The sequence below is a fragment of the Rhinopithecus bieti genome, unplaced genomic scaffold (genome assembly GCF_001698545.2).
Source record: "Rhinopithecus bieti isolate Rb0 unplaced genomic scaffold, ASM169854v2 scaffold_35322, whole genome shotgun sequence".
NCBI classification, from domain to species: domain Eukaryota; kingdom Metazoa; phylum Chordata; class Mammalia; order Primates; family Cercopithecidae; genus Rhinopithecus; species Rhinopithecus bieti.
Genome location: NW_016815256.1, coordinates 750,025 through 767,046, shown reverse-complemented (window position 1 = coordinate 767,046; position 17,022 = coordinate 750,025). Strand labels below are relative to the sequence as shown.

Below are 17,022 nucleotides of genomic sequence, written 5' to 3'. Positions count from 1 at the left end.
CACTTTATGCTTAAGTTTACTCATCTGAAAGATGAGAAAAAATAGTGCATCCCTCAGATGGTGGTTGTAAGGATCAAATGAGTTAATTTACATCAAGGCCCTAGAATAGTGCCTGGGACAGAGTAAGTATTATGTCTATTTGCTAATATTGTTAATGATATGGTTTGGCTGTGTCCTCACCCAAATCTTGAATTGTAGCTCCCATAATTCTCATGTGTTGTGGGAGGGACCTGGTGGGAGATAACTGAATCACGGGGGTGGTTTTCCCCATACTGTTCTTGTGGGGTGGCAAATAAGTCTCACAAGATCTGATGATTTTATAAGGGGAAACCCCTTTTGCTTGGTTCTCATTCTCTCTTGTCTGCTGCCATGTAAGATGTGGCTTTTACCTTCCACCATGATTGTGAGGACTCCTTGGCCACATGGAACTGTGAGTCCATTAAACCACTTTTCTTTATAAATTACCCAGTCTTGGTTATGTCTTTATCAGCAGTGTGAAAACAGACTAATACAGTTAATATCAGTTGGTTTTCAGTTATTTTTAGAAAACTGAATCTAAGTTTCCTGGGGTGTTTTATTACTTTAAACCTACAATGCCTTCACTCTGAAATGCACTTCCACACCTCCACCCTCATCCCCATCTCCTTCTGTAAGTTTTTTATGATTCTCAGATTAGAGAGAAGATCCGAAACTAAAATGTACATCTAGACTAGACAATGACTGATCTTACATTGCACACTGATGGAACTTTCCTTGGCAAAATTAGAGTTAGAACCATAGCAACATATATCCTTCCACCCAACCCCCCAGAACCAATAACCCAATATTAGAAATGGAGTGACTAAATTTAAGGGAGAGACCATCCTCTGATGATGGTGCAGAGACAGATCCAGGACCCACCCCACCACCCCAAGAGTGTGAGAATACAAATAAGGGAAAAGGTGCAGAGGCTTCAACTTTTAAGTCAAGTATGAAGACCCCACATGTATCCCAATATTCTCCCTACTGCAAGTCTGTATGTAGAATTTACAAAGGAAGCAACAAAGAGATGCTACAATTCTCACAAAAAAAGACTTGACTTCATCTACTACAGAGAACCTCAACTCTTTTGTCATCTTGCCCTCACAGCAGAACTTAAACCAGATACCCCAGGTCATCAAAGGGGCAATAATTCACTTCTGCACCACTAAAGATAACCCTTGACTTCCACACCACCATTCAATTAGGATAAACCTATTTGGATTAACAAAGGGCCAAGAGAGGAGGAAGAGCAAGGAGGACAGGGGAGGGGAAGCTGCCTTCTGCTGCTCTCTGCTGAAAGACCTCCTTTTAAATATGTCCAGTGAAAAGGATTAAGATAAACCTCTAAAAAATACTGGCATGAGGTAACTTGGAACTAAAGATGAAGGGTAATACTGACCAGCTTTGCAAACCTGAAGGGAGAAGCATTATTACTTCAAAAGCATTTTGAGGTAACAGGCCTAAATATACAAAACCTCGGAAAGATATAAAAATGGGATCTACTGGGCAGCTAAAACATTACATCCCTACAAAGAACAAGACATGATAGACATGATTTTGGCCATAAAACCTACTAGAAAACCCAAGGATTTTGTATAATGTGAACTAAGCGTATAAATATAGAAAGATTTTTATTTCTTGCCACCATATTTCTTCTTGAGAAGAAAATAATCAGTATTGGCAAAATGGTCCATGAAGACTCCTATGAAAGCATAGAAAGTGCTGGAAAATGATGAAATTAGAATAAAATGGGACTTGGAAATGTTTTAAAAAGAGGAACACATTAACTGAATTATTTGGAATGCTAGAATGGAAGTGTCCTACAAATAATGCAAAGGTCATTACAACTGTCTTTAGAATGTACCAATCCTTTATGCAACAAAATTAACAATTAATTCCAATATTAAGATAGATTTTCATACCTTAAGAAGTATTAACCAAGAAGGGAGATGTTTTAGAGGCATGTTGAGTGCTAGAGAGAAGCCAGGACCAGGTTTTAAGCCTTCAGGGTTCAAATCACATATGACTAGTTGAAATTTTTTATATATCTATATATACACACACACACACACACACATATTCACACACACACATCTGTCTCTTTCACAGCTTATCAATCCCAAGAGAATAAGGTCTCCTATCAATTTCAGAGCCCAGGGACCCCTCCCACTACAGTTATCAGTTCAGTGGGAATGGGCTATTACTTACATTCTTTGATGAACAAATAAGTCAGTGTCAGCGTAACCGTGTGACCGCTGAAGAGGAAGTCTCCACATAAGATATGTGATCCAGTTATGGACAATCCACCACCAGAAATCAATCGTAGAATCCGTTGCACTTTTGCCTGAGAGTCTCCATTAAGCTGAACGACACAAGAAGATTAAGAAGGGAATTTACAAGTGGCTAAAATCATGTTTCAGTCTAATTATGTGACTCTTAGAAAGGACACCAGGTTGTGATTTTTTTTTTTCTTTTAACCTAAAAGTCAAAAGAATCCAAGGAGAAGCTCCTCAAACTGGGTTTTATTCATTTATTGGCAAGTTTTATTGACATGTTTTAAATTATTCGATATGTTACTAATAATATGTCTTGGTGGTGGTGTGTCCTTGGGCAAAGCTTTTAAAAATATTAATAACCAATGACTTCACCACGGCTATGTGCTAAAAAGCAGATCAAAGCTACTTTCTTTCCTTTTTGCAGGGGGAAGTGAGGGTTTTGAATGGTTAATATTTGATTCAGCTGCATACCACATTACCAATATTCTCTACAGTGTATTGGTACCTTGTATTAGGTGGGCAGCCTAAAGTGGACAGACATATAGCTGTATTAATGTCTGATCAAAACATTTACAATTAAGAAGAGGAGTTGCAACTCATTACATAATTTAAATAGGTTTGAAAATGATGGGTTAGGGATATACTGGCAGCTTTAAAAACGAGTAGCTTTGATTAGGAAAAACATCCCTAAAGAAATAGCCTGTGTGCTATGGCAGGAGGCTAGGAGAGCTCCTTTGGACAAGGTGCAGCAGCCCCGCAAAGCCACTGTGATGACATGAGAAACAATGCTGGGCTAGGCCAAGGGCTGGAGAGGTTTGTACTCCATTACAATTTAATCATACAGGAAGGAGTTGGTCAAAACTGTAGGCACAGAAAATTGGAATACTGAATTATTGAGGGGCTACATAGGGTGGGGGATTCAGATCAGACGAGTGTAGAGCAAATTGATTGAGAAAATCAAAGAATAATGCTCAGAAAAAAAATCATGTAATAGAATACATGGAAGAGAAATACAGAAAGAGCTTTTGAGACAGGGTCTTGCTCTTTCACCCAGGCTGGAGTGCAATGGGTGGTACATTAGGTACAGGAGAGACCAACTTGGCTGCTGCCAAACAGGAAAGCTTATCATCTACACTGTTTCTTCCATTAAGAAGGTAAGTATCTGAGGTCGAGAGTTCGAGATCAATCTGATCAACATGGAGAAACCTCTGTCTCTACTCTAGCTAGCTGTGGTGGCACATGCCTGTAATCCCAGCTACTCGGGATGCTGTGGCAGGAGAATTGCTTGAACCTGGGAGGCGGAGGTTGCGGTGAGCCAAGATTGCACCATTGCACTCCAGCCTGGGCAATGAGCAAAACTCTGCTTCAAAAAAAAAAAAAAAGTAGGTGTTTGGCCACCTATGGCCAAGGTGAGGGATAGCTCACCCTAGAAAGCTTTCTCAGGGAAGGGGAATGTTGCTCTCCCAGCCAAACATTCTTGTATGTGGAAAAATAGGTTTGCAAAGCTAAATCATTTCATGTAATCATTTTATAATAACTGGGCCAACACTTATCTAAACACACTTTGAAGAACACAGATTGTCCGACTGTCAATCAAAACTTGGATTGGAGATTAAAGCAAATTCTAAGCAAAAAATTAAAAGTGAACCATAGGATACATAAAGGAGAAGGCAACTGGAAAACTAGGAAAGCAAAGCTTTCACTATGATGGCTCTTGTAAGCATGTCTGGTGAGTTACAAGTTGTACAGGCATCAATTACTGTAACAGATATGACACTTTTCCATAGTGAGTTGCTTCCATATACAAAGTTCTGATATTCCTTATAGTCATGAAGGACATTCTATAGAGTCAGCAACACAGGAGACAAATAGATTTAATAGCTTTGTAACCATAAACCTCTAAGCAGCACCCAAAGCCAGCAGACGAACCAAATTCAGAACACAACTCTGATGCCTGTTCTATGACACCACCTCACCTCTAGTCAAACTAAGTGATTTGTGTTTGTTTTACTGAACCATGATTCAGGCATATGTAGCTTGCTTATGCTTCAGGAAGGGGTCCCAACAAGTGAACCTGGGAGATGATTAGTAAGGATGTTATCAGAGGTTCCACTATGACTATTTGTAGCTTGGCTATCCAACAGCACTGATGTGGCTTCTGAAGATGGCAACTCTTCCACGGAGGACAATCTTTAATTTACTTTCTTTCTGTAATCATAGCAATTCATCCTGCAAACCTCATCCGTTACTAAGATGGGTTTGCCTTCTTTTCTGTGGCCATTTCTCCATTTAACACATTGCAATAGCCCCTTAGAAGTGTTTATTACACTTCTGAACTTCTCCCACACCTTAAATTAGCTTCACTAAAATCAGCCAGTGTTTAAATTCAATATGTACACTGTTTTAATTACAGACATTTTCTGCTTTGATGGCTTTGGAAAAGTATAGCTTCTCCAACCACACCTATATTTGGTGAGGGAGACTGTGGACGTCTTCAGAGAAGCTCGATTTTTCTTTCACCTCAGACATCTGCTTAGTGTTCAGTAAAATATGATGTTAGACTTCATTCCTTTGTCCAGAAAGCACGTGATTTGTAATTTTCCATTTTGTAAACCAGGGTGCACTGAAGTCCGAGATGATTAACAGCCCTCTCAAGAACTCGCTCTTCCTGGATAAACTGTAATTCCTTCTTAGGACGGTTTCAGAAGACATCCTCATGCACTGTCTCACTCAAAGGCCACTCTCTCCTTCGAGCTGCTAAAAACCTTGGAGTCATCCTTGACTCCTTTCTCTCAAACCCATATCCAAGTTACTAGCATATCCTATATCCCAAACTGAACAACTTCTCATTATTTCCACTGCTACCGCTAAGGCTTACCGCACTGCGAGACCCTATGTGATCTGTGGTCTGCACACCCCGACCCTTTACAACTCCACTCTGACACACTGGCCTCCCTACTCTTCCTTTATTCACTGTGAATAAGCAGTGTTTTAGCCTAGAGCTCTCATGCCATCCACATGCCTCATTTCCTGGTCTTGGTTCCTGCCCAAGTGCTTTGTTATTAAAGAAGCCTTTCCTGACCTCTACATCAAATAGAACCCTCAAGCACCCTTTCACCTTACTCAGCTCTGCTGTTCTCCATGTGACAATCACCTGACTTATCATCATGTGACAAATTATGACTTTGTTTATAATTTGTCATCCCTAATAGAATATAAGCTCCAGAAGAGGGACATTGTTTGGGTTACTACAATCCCTGGTACATAAGCTTAATGCCTGTAGAATGAATGCATTAATGAATAAGTAAATGAGAAGGTAACAAAGCAGAGTCAAACCCCCAATGGTAATTTTCAGTTAGCAGAAAATACATTTTTTTAGCACAAAATATATTTTATAAATACATTTTAATTTCTTCCTCTCAAATCTAAATAGAAGATAGAAAAGATGCTGGATTTCAGTTAACACATAGGAAAGTGTCTAGAAGAATGTATAATAAAGGGTAAGTGATCAATGACTGTTTGCCTGGTTTCTTCCAAGTGGTAGTTTGGAAGTACTGACCTTTGGAGCACACTGGAAATGCATTCCAGGCACAGGTAGAGTAGTAACATACATTGTAATGCAGCGATACAGGTATAAAGTTCCAATAATAAAACAGAATCTGCGTCCCACTATTGACCTAAAGGAAAAAATAGGGATGGGGAAAAACAAGTTTAATGGTTGTTTTATTCCTAATGAAAATAAAACAATGTTTAACAGGATAATGAATAATCGGTACAGAATGGCATTAACAAACAAACCACAGTTTCACAGAGTTTAAAGGCTTACTTGTGAGTGGCCCATCCCTACAGTTCCATGGAGAGATTGCACCACAGTTTTCAAAATGAAGATTCACTTACTGCAATAAATCTAGGTGGTTTGACTTCCAAAGGATGTGTGTATGTGGAGTGGGGCAACTAAAGTAGATGAAGAGTCTACATAATCACCTCTCCTCAAAGGCACTCTTTACCAGAGAATTCAATGAACCTGTCTGTATTTTCAGTCAACTCACTGCATTAAAACCCTCTCTTGAGAACATATGAAAGGAATAAGCAAGCTACAATCACAGAGGAATTGGCTAATGAGTCAAGGTGACATTACATAATTAGACACATAGGGAAATGTGACAACACATTTAACCCACGGTATAAGCAGGGTTTATTTGAGGACCATCTGAAGGTATTTTGACAACACAGGCATGAACTATTCTCTCTGTGGCTAAATAGATTTTCAAAAAACTCTATCTTGAAAATATCCATAAGTGTTCTCATACAATTAATTACATATAATAGTGAATTGTAAGCTGATTATTTTATTCAATCTTGATCAAAAAAGGACAAAAAAATCCCACAAGTCATTTTTCACTTTATATTTCTGTGGGAAGAAAGTTGTCTTAACTAACATTAGCCCCTGTGCTTCATGACCTGAGTCCTCAGCCTAAGGCAGGCTTCCCGGTGGATGACTGAGGATCCTGTCTTCAAAAGGGAAGGGCTCTGCCATTGTACCATTGCCTCATGGGTATCTGAATGGGCATCACAGGTCTGAATGTCCTCAATCCAGCTGAACAGGACCGCTCCTTTTCTGTTGTATAGTTAGGTCTATAAGCTCTGGGCTCTGGGGATTAAGAGATGAGTGGGACTCCACATAAAGCCCCTAGACTTGCTAGGTGTAATTTCCTTAGTACATAAAACATATTACTCTAGGTCTCTCATTTTCAGAGCTCTCAAGCTTTCAAGACTGGTAGTGATCAAAGACTTCGGGAAAAACAGGCAGTTTCAGGTAATGTGACATATTTTAAGTTTTCCCTAAGATTGTAGTTCTGACATGAATCAAGGTCTAACTCAGGTACCATCTGGAACTTCTAATTTCAAGAATTATGTATAAATATATATTTCAGCTGTCTGTTTCCAACAGCTATTTTAAGAGTATTCCAAGGTTTCTGGGGTCAAAAGAAAAAAAAAATAGAAGGGAACACCACCTAGACTGGTAGATGAGAGTATTTATTTATCCCTAAGGCATTTCTTTAAAGGCTTGCTATTCTAGTTCTGCCTTTCCTGGTACTAAAAAGGAGCAGGTAATAAACAGTGCTGAGTTTCTCCCCTTGGTTAAGAGAAAACCAATTCAGCCTTTGATCCAACCTCAGGTTCCAACAGAGTGCTGTTTTGAATTGTGCTCCATGCTGTTAGACAGGGTGAAGTAATAAGCAGAAATTATTATGAGTCAATTACATTCATCCCAGCATTCTGAGTTCAGCTGTACTCAAAACAGAAAACTTAGAAGGTGAAAGATGTACTCTACAGCCTTATTTAGAAAATGAACTAGTGCTAATGATTTTTTTACCATAGCTTTGAAAGGTGCTTTTAAAAGAGAGAGTAAGCAACATTCCTCATTCAGCTAGGATGCTCAAAACAGGTTATAAAAATTATTCTACTAGTTACTAAAATGTAAGATCCAATTCTACTTCAAATGTAAAAAGGCAAACTTGTGTGAATTGCAACTGAAACAGTGGATATCATTAAAATGTATGGTCCGGCTATGTGACCCTGTGTTTGGACATGTTGAAATCTAAGGTGGTAAGTAGAGGCAGTTAACAATAACTATCTAATGAAAATTCAAAAAGAATCTAGATGAAAATATAGCTAAATTGAGGGAAAGACTATACTTCAGGGTGGAGTCCACATACTTACCAGATCCTGGACAATTTCTCGTTTCACACATATATCAATAAAACCTTGCTCTAAATAAAGGAGAAAGCAAATTATCTGCAGCCTTAGCAGGCTCTCTTACATTGTGTTAATTTCCAGACACTAAAAAGAAAAACACTGAAGCTCATAAATACATTTTTTGCTTTTAGCATAAAGCATCCTTTAATAATTTAAGGAGCAGGTTAGTTTTTTAAGTAAAAGACAACTCATAGTTAAGTCTATTACTTAAGCATATTAAGGAAACACATGAAGAGTTATATTAAGGAAAATGCTTAGGAATGACTGCAGTTTGTGGAATAAGGTTTTAAGACTGCAAAGTTGCATTTGGGGACCTCTTTGAATTCCTCTAATCACAAAACAGTAACAGTGTTAGGGTCTGAGTGGATATACCACATTGAGAGTTCTATAATTGATCAAGTAATGAAAAATGTTACCAAGTGAAAAACAATACATACAACATTCTCTAAGAATGATCTTGTGGCATTAATACTGAAATCCTATTTGACCTGGAATCTTCAGATTGTATCCAAGTTAGCATATATTACATTTTTAAACTCCATATTATGGTCAGTGTTTTGATCAAAATCATATTTTAGTGATTTAATCGCTACCATCCCAGTAGAAAACAAATGTCTAAATGATGAATGAGAGGAAAGGAGGAATTAAGGAGCCTTTGTTTTTATGGACTAGGAGTCAGAATTCACATAAAGAAGCAGAAATAACCACTTCAGGGCTATGTCCAATTCTTAAGTGTCTTCAAAGCAAAAGTACCTGACTTATTTCTTCTTGATTTCCTACTATTCCAAAAATGAGGAGGCTGAACCCAGTGAACCATGAGCTCCTTTGTGATGTCCAAGGAAAACCAGAGGGCAAGTTTACTTTAGAAATCTAAAAATCAAAACCGCATGGATTCAGTTCTAAACTCAGTTTCTTAAACTCTTGTAACTAGATAGCAAGCAAACAAAAAACCAAAACCACACCCACACACCCAGCCCCACAGAAATGTAAAATTTGAGAACTGAATCCAGGCAAACCTTAAAGCAGGCTATTGACTCTAGACCAATACAGACATCACATTATGAGTAATGGAGAAAAAAGTTTCTCAACCTATTCCTTTTCCCACTTGTCAAGAGCCTGAAATAACAAACATGATGGAAGTGAATGTTATTCCTTTCCAAGCCTCTTGATTTATCATACAAATACCATAGCACCAAGTTGCTGGAAGTCAGGAACTGCACCTTAAATTCATCAACTCTGAGTCACCCACCACAGTACTGCTGTACACTGCCACTTTCATACACAGTTGCTCAACAAACACTTACTGAATAGTGACTGAATTTATTCAATGTGGTAGAGCTTTCTACTGCTTTCTTTCATCAAATGTTTGGGTAAGACTGAATTTATTAGAAAAAAAGGAAAGATGATCTCAATTACTTATCTATTCACTCAAAAACAAACCCATGGCAAATCCCCAAAACATTAGATTTACTTACTTGTATCTCAGAAACAGCCACTGGGTGATCCATAATCCAACTAATATAATCCCATTTATTTCTGATACAGAAAATGCCCATTTCACCCTATCAATGTAATCAAAAAACTTGTCTGGGAGTGGAGGGCTAAGCTCCTTGGGAGGGACCCTCTCATGTACAACTGTGATCATGACGGTTGTCAAGACGAGGTTGAAAACTGCATATATGAAGGCAATGCCTGTTTTCCACCACTCTAGTGGAAATTTGTTCCTTGATTCAGTGGGCATAGCAATTTGGATATAGTCCGGGTACTTTTTGGTGCCTTTTCGCAGCCCACTGGATAAGCTCTTGGGTTTACCATTGCCATTTTTGTTTTCTTCTTCAACAGGTTCAGTGGGTCTTGCGTAAGTGTTCGTAGGATCACTGGGTTGATTTTCCAAATGTTCTTCAAGTTTTGCTGTCTCTATGATATCCATCGTCCCCTAAGTCTTCAGATCAAAAAGGAGATGGTCAAGTTCTTGTTCTTTGTGGAAATTTAGCTTTTTTCAATCCTTCTATTTCCAAGATCAACATGGACTCTTACAATGGACTTTGTTTCCTAACACAAAAGGTAGAAGGTAGCCATCTGATTACTGTTCCTTCCATGCGGCTATATGCTGTACTTTCACCACTTTCAAGAAAGGAAGCCAATTCTTCCCTCAAAAAGATGTTACTATCCCACCTAAAAGCAAAACAAAATTATGTTCAGAAACTATGCTTGTCCAATTATCAACCATCCAAAAAAAAAAAATTCTTAAAATAAGGAAACAAATACCAAAGTCATTTGCTTTATAAACATAATGTCAGAACCTAGTTAAAGCTGCCGAGATCAAGTTGATTTACAAAATACTGAACTGTTTTATCTTGGAAATCTCGTCTCTTTTTGAGCTAGTATCGGTAGACATAGGAACATTTTAACAATCAGTTCCCTTTAAATTTCCTTAAAGAAAAATCAGGACCCAACATTGCAAACACTTCATCAGACACTATCACTTGTTGCTAACCATGAAGTCATAATAAGCTAGAAATTCCCAGAGATCACATCAATCCTTCCAAAGACTGTATTTTCTATGAGCCATAAAGAAAGAATACAAAACTGGTAAGTGGCTTATATGCATTGAATAATTGTTAACGCTCTGCATTTGTCAAAATAGTCAGTTTTCTATTTTCTAATTAAAAAACAGAAGTCTTTTTAAGTGATCGCTTTTAAGAACAGATTCAAGAACAACACATTCAAGATATTTAAAATGGCACAGCCTCAATTTATCCTTTTATATTCGGAGACGCATGCCATACACAAGAAAAGCTGGCAGTCTTCAAAATAACTCTGAAAAGATACACCAAGCTTTAGCTATGTCTCTCACGCAGGTAACAAGTAGAATTTATTTGAAGGATAAAAATACCTCACTACAATTGGCATGATAAATTAGTAACTAACAACATTTTGATGCAGCCACCACAATTTCTACCAAACAATAGAAACGGGCTTCCAGAGGACCAGCTCAGGGGACTCACCCACCATGACACTGATGAGGATAACTACCTTTGGCTTCAGCTCCACAGGTTCCAGAGAGCACACATTTCTTTAGGACACAGGGCACCACTGCCACCTCTTTTATACTTGCTAGTACACGGCCCCAGCTGTTCTCAATTTAGGAGAGCAGTCTTTTAGTCCTGCTACAGAAGCCAGCCACCTGATGAGGTTTTCAAACCTTGTAATTAGTCCCCTCCCTGGATACATTGCTCAACTTAAGCACAATCCACTGCATTTTAAAGCGCCTCCCCACCCCCTTTCAGGGTAACTTCAGGGAAAACTGAGGAGGACAAACTCAAAGTGATGACAGCTAAGCCTTTATTTAATGAAAGGAAAAAAAAAAGTGAAAATGGCAGTCAATATGTACAGGCAATGCCTGTTTACAATTATGGGTGGCAAATAAGCCACAAGTGTTTACTGTACACCTAAATGCCCCAGTGTTCAGGGCTACATAGGGGAAATTAAAAGGAGTGAAAAACACCTGACCTGAACATTCAGCCAAAGAGCTTGCAGTCTAACCAAAGAGACAGGGCTAAAACGATGAAAGACTACTGGAGAAGACTGATTGGCATATTGTGAAAGGAAGGAGAGGGATGTGCTGATCACTAGATAAAGTGAGAGGTTTAGTTGTACTGTTTCCCTACTCCAGGACAAGATGTGTCCACACACAGGCTCTGATTCTGAGAAAACAAAAGCATGTGGAAAGCTGGTCTGGTAGAGAAATGGGGGATAAGGGAGCATGAGACTAGCTAAAAGGTGCTACTGAGAATTATAAACATCTCACCTTTCTCTTGTCCTTCTGCAGAGCCCCCAGCTATCAATGCATTAGAGCAGGATAAGAAAGGCCCAGTGGCCCTCTGGCTTGACAGTGTCTTGGCACAATGTTGTGGGAAGAATAAGCACAATGAAGAGGTGCCTCAGGAAGGTATTTTCAACAACAAACCTTCAACACCATGAACTACTACTTCTAACGGAGGTCAGTCTGAAGCACTAACAAAGCCATTTCCTATCTCTCTTTAGCAGCCTTGCCTAATCCACTTACAGCATCTTGCCAAACCATCATGCAAATTCCCTTCAACTTTACTCTTTCATATGTGCTCCTAGACTTGTGTTCATGTGTGAAAGAAGCTTGTGATTTTGAAACTCCATTTCACAGTGGATGTACAGATGGTCTTTATAAGGTAGCTACTTGGTTCTAGAACACAGAATGTGGAACAGAAGAAAATCCAATTAGTAACCTTTTTTCTTTTTTTCCAAGAGGAAACACTCAGCCACCCACCTCATGGGACTGCTATGAGAATGACTGAAATAATTGTGAAGAGTTTTGTGCCCCTGGGAGTAAGAACACTATGTGAGTACAATGCCCATTTATTGTCATTAGTGTTAAAATTAATATTTTCCTTGGGATTTCATTAAGATTAAATATACACAGCACATTCATCATGTGTCAACAAATCTTGGGACAGAATGTTTGTCATCAAGACAATGATCGCAACATATTCATTCCTATTGTGTAAGGAAAATATCTCAGGGTCCCAAAATCACTAAGCTAGAGGGAAAAGTCAAGCTGGGAACTGCTTAGGGCAAACCTGCCTCTCATTCTCACACATCTGCTCACTGAGATAAATGCATATCTCATTGCCTCCTTTGGAGAGGCTAATCAGAAGCCCAAAAGAATGCAACCATTTATCTCTTATCTACCTATGACCTGGAAGCGCCCTCCCTGCTTTGAGTTGTCCCACCTTTCCAGACCGAACCAAGGTTCATCTTACATATGTTGATTCATGTCTCATGTCCCCCTAAGATGTATAAAACCAAACTGTGCTCTGACCACCTTGGGCACATGTCATCAAGACCTACCGAGGCTGTGTCGTGGGCGTGCATCCTCAACCTTGGCAAAATACTTTCTAAATTAACTGAGACCTGTCTCAAATTTTTAGGGTTCACATTTTGGTAACCACAGAGGGATTCTGAGTGGAGGTGCCCCTAACCTTTGACAAATCTATAAGTGCTTGGTTCAGTCTTGGGCTATCTTTATGGCTTAAACCAATAGGACAATTTGCTGAAGCCTGGAAGCACCCATTCCAGAGAATCCCTGATCTCCCCAATTCTGGTTGAGATCTAAAGTTTATTTTGCTGTGACAACTTTTTTGTGGAGTTTTAGTTGCTTCCAACACAAGGAAGACAAGTTTTCTTGCTTCCATGATGATGGAATGCAGGTAACTCCTTTACAGAGTTTCCCTTCCAACAGGGAAGATGAGTTTTTTTTTCCTGCTCCTAGTGACACAGAAGATAGAACAGTTATTTAGGCAGATAGTGAGGGTAAAAGAGTCCTCGGCAAGGCTTCCCTTCTAACAGAAAGCAGCCTGAGAAACTTTTTTTTTTTGTCTAACAAAGAGCAGCCTGAAAAATTGAGCTGCAAACATAGATAAGCAAGCTGGAAGCTTGCACAGGTTGCTGCTGGCAGCTGTGCCAATACAAAATGGCTACCTGGTAGCCAGGTATGTTCAACATGGAGGCTCCATCTTCCCTTTTGTCACCATGTGTACAGTAAAGATACAGGCAACATGGTGCTGGCCAGGAAGATAACCTATTTGCATAATAAAAGATTAGGGTGGAGGCGGCCAGTTTTTTGCACCCTTATGCAAATGGCACACCTGGTCCAAGCAATCTTTCATGCCCTATGTAAATCAAACACCACCTCCTCAAACTCATCTGTAAAACCTCCTGCATTTCACTGAGGAAAATGGGGTCCCCATTTGGGACCCCTCTCTCTGCAGAAAACTCTTTTCCTTTTGCCTATTAATTCTCTGCTTTTAACCTCGCTCCTTGTGTGTCCATTTCCTTCATTTCCTCTGCATGAGACAACGAACCTCAGGTATCACCCCAGACAACAAGGCTGCTTCACTAGGATAGACAGCAGTCTTTAGCCTGAGACCCACCCACCCCTAGATAACTAACTAAATCGGGGTTTGTCTTGGCTAAAGTTAACATTAACAACCAGCTGCTCTTAATGTCTCTTTACCATTAGAGCGTTCAGTAATCATATAAGTTGTACAATCATTTGTTTTGCTTAACTGTTTTTTTTTTATTGTTTCTGTTTTTGATATTGTTTCAGTCTTTTTCCCATTGGGTTTGACCAACTTCATCCAACTTGATCAAATCCGAATGAAAGTTCCAAATTATGGGGAACAAGGCCTCTGAAGTGGCTAAATTCTCATAGACACACACAAAAAAGGTAGTATGGTAAGGTGGTCTAGTGGGGGGAGAAAACAGCCAGAAAAGGAAAAAAGAAAAGGAAAGATTTTTTATTTTGATTACTTAAGGCGCTTTATTTACATAACAAAGCCACCTTTTTGCTAGCCAGGTCAAACTGAAAGCAATGGCAGTCACCCCATGCTGCATTTCAATAGCTAAGGTTCTGCCTTTTCTTTTCCCACCATAACAGCCTGAGGTTTGGTTACTAAATCAAGCCCTTTCTGGTTTGATACTTGGTACTTTTGAAATAGCAGCAATTTGTCCTAGCTCGTGAAATATGGAAATGAGATTTAAAGAGTTTTTTTTTTTAAAGGAACTCAATGAAGTCAGCTTAATTGAAAACTACCATCCACGATGTGGGTCTGTATGTTTGCATGTGTTTGTATTTAAGAGGACTTCATGTTTTTATTTCTTTTTTCTCCCCTAGGACCTTGTCCTTTTTTTTTTTTTTTTTTTTTGAGACAGAGTCTTGCTCTGTTGTCCAGGCTGGAGTGCAGTGGTGTGATCGTGGCTCACTGCAACCTCAGCCTCCTGGGTTCAAAGGATTCTCCTGCTTCAGTCTCCCCAGTAGCTGGGATTACAGGCCATGCTCAGCTAATTTTTGTATTTTTAGTACAGATGGGGTTTTACCATGTTAACCAGGCTGGTCTTGAACTCCTGACCTCAGTTGATCCACCTGCCTTGGCCTCCCAAAGTGCTGGAATTATAGGTATGAGCCACCATGCCCAGCACCCTTTTTAAAAAAATTTTTTCTTCTCAGTTGCTGGATTCTGTTTTCTTCCTTTACTTCTGCTGTCTCTCCTTTCTCTTTCACCCTCCGCTGCATGAGGGACCAAAAATACTTTATAATAGCCTGGGGTTCCTTAAAGAAAATGGAGAAGGCATCAGACTCCCTTTCAGGGAGAAACCTGTTTCTCCTTACGGAACTTCAAGAGTGTAAACAGACAAGTTCATCTCAGCTTTTAAACTGCTTGCTTTTGTATTGTTACCTGATTTATTGACTAAAATAGTTATTGCAACAGAGGCTATGGTTCAGTTTTTAAAGAAAAGTGTAGTTTAAACACTTAGAAATATTTTGTGTAAAAAAATTTTTTAAAGTGCACCATAAAACATCACATGGTCTAGCCTCACAAAAGTCTCCCTTTTGGAAACCCAGGATTCAGTGTAGGCTCTGCCCAGGGTTCAGAGATCTGGTTAAAAGATACATAGGTAATCTCTAAATAAAATTGGTCTCCTTATGCAATCCTATGATAGATTTTTATAATTTTATGTTTGATTTGGCATCCATCTTGAATCTCCCTCTAGACTTTTTCTCTCTGTATCTTATGATGCAAATTTTGCTATTTTTCACCTGAGTTGTTTCCTTTAATATGCAAATTTAAGGCTACTTAGCTGACAACTACCTAAGGTTATGAAACAGGTTATCAAGATCCTGAAAATCTGGGGTGTGCCCAAGATGGCCGAATAGGAATAGCTCCAGCCTCCAGCTCCCAGTGTGAATGATACAGAAGACAGGTGATTTCTGCCTTTTCAACTGAGGTACCAGGTTCATCTCACTGGGGCATGTCAGATAGTCAGTGCTGGTCCGCAAGTGCAGCCCAACCAGCAAGAGCTGAAGCAGGGCGAGGCTTCGCCTCACCTGGGAAGTGCAAGGGGGAAGGGAATTCCTTTTCCTAGCCAAAGGAAATTGAGACACACAACACCTGGAAAATCGGGTAACTCCCACCCTAATACTGCGCTTTACCAAAGGTCTTAGCAAACGACACACCAGGAGATTATATGCCACACTTGGCCCAGAGGGTCCCACGCCCATGGAGCCTCCCTTCATTGCTAGCACAGCAGTCTGAGATCTAACTGCAAGGCGGCAGCCAGGCTGGGGGAGGGGCACCCGCCATTGCTGAGGCTTAAGTAGATAAACAAAGCCACCAGGAAGCTCGAATTGGGTGGAGCCCACTGCAGCTCAAGGAGGCCTGCCTGCCTCTGTAGATTCCACCTCTGAGGACTGGGCATAGCTAAACAAAAAGCAGCAGAAACCTCTGCAGAGGTAAATGTCCCTGTCTGACAGATTTGAAGAGAGCAGTGGTTCTCCCAGCACGGGGGTTGAGATCTGAGAACGGACAGACTGACTGCTCAAGTGGGTCCCTGAGCCCTGAGTAGCCTAACTGGGAGACATCCCCCACTAGGTGCAGACTGACACCTCACACCTCACATGGCTAGGTACACCTGTGAGACAAAGCTTCCAGAGCAAGAATCAGACAGCAACACTCACTGTTCAGCAATAGTCTATCTTCTGCAGCCTCCGCTGCTGATACCCAGGCAAACAGGGTCTGGAGTGGACCTCAAGCAAACTCCAACAGACCTGCAGCTGAGGGTCCTGACTGTTAGAAGGAAAACTAACAAACAGAAAGGACACCCACACCAAAACCCCATCAGGATGTCACCATCATCAAAGACCAAAGGCAGATAAAACCACAAAGATGGGGAAAAAGCAATGCAGAAAAGCTGGAAATACAAAAAATCAGAGCGCATCTCCCCCTCCAAAGGAACGCAGCTCATCGCCAGCAACGGAACAAAGCTGGATGGAGAATGACTTTGATGAGTTGAGAGAAGAAGTCTTCAGTCGATCAAACTTCTCAGAGCTAAAGGAGGAACTACGTACCCAGCGCAAAGAAACTAAAAA

At 40.0% G+C, this 17,022-nt stretch overlaps 1 protein-coding gene and 1 long non-coding RNA gene across 6 annotated transcripts in view; one reads left to right on the top strand and one right to left on the bottom strand.

Annotated features, from left to right (window-relative positions):
* The window catches only part of SGMS2 (sphingomyelin synthase 2), a 113,441-nt gene that overhangs the window by 21,398 nt on the left and 75,021 nt on the right, over positions 1-17,022 (bottom strand). For 3 of the 5 annotated variants that reach the window (XR_001881659.1, XM_017853068.1, XM_017853067.1), the window contains exons 3-5: positions 9,533-10,232; positions 5,857-5,974; positions 2,230-2,383 (exon numbers count right to left, since the gene is read on the bottom strand). Coding sequence is in view for 4 of the 5 variants with exons in the window: in XM_017853068.1 (XP_017708557.1) it covers positions 2,230-2,383; positions 5,857-5,974; positions 9,533-9,987 (727 nt within the window). In the remaining variant the exon portion in view is untranslated. Of the gene's footprint in view, positions 1-2,229; positions 2,384-5,856; positions 5,975-9,532; positions 10,233-11,868; positions 12,272-17,022 lie in introns of those variants that run through there. The other 2 variants (XM_017853070.1, XM_017853069.1) reach the window with 2 other exon arrangements.
* The window catches only part of LOC108515886 (uncharacterized), a 9,714-nt gene continuing 3,266 nt past the window's right edge, over positions 10,575-17,022 (top strand). Inside the window, exons 1-3 of the long non-coding RNA XR_001881660.1 lie at positions 10,575-10,649; positions 11,890-12,060; positions 12,343-12,435. This is a non-coding gene — a long non-coding RNA (uncharacterized LOC108515886). The remainder of the gene's footprint in view (positions 10,650-11,889; positions 12,061-12,342; positions 12,436-17,022) is intronic.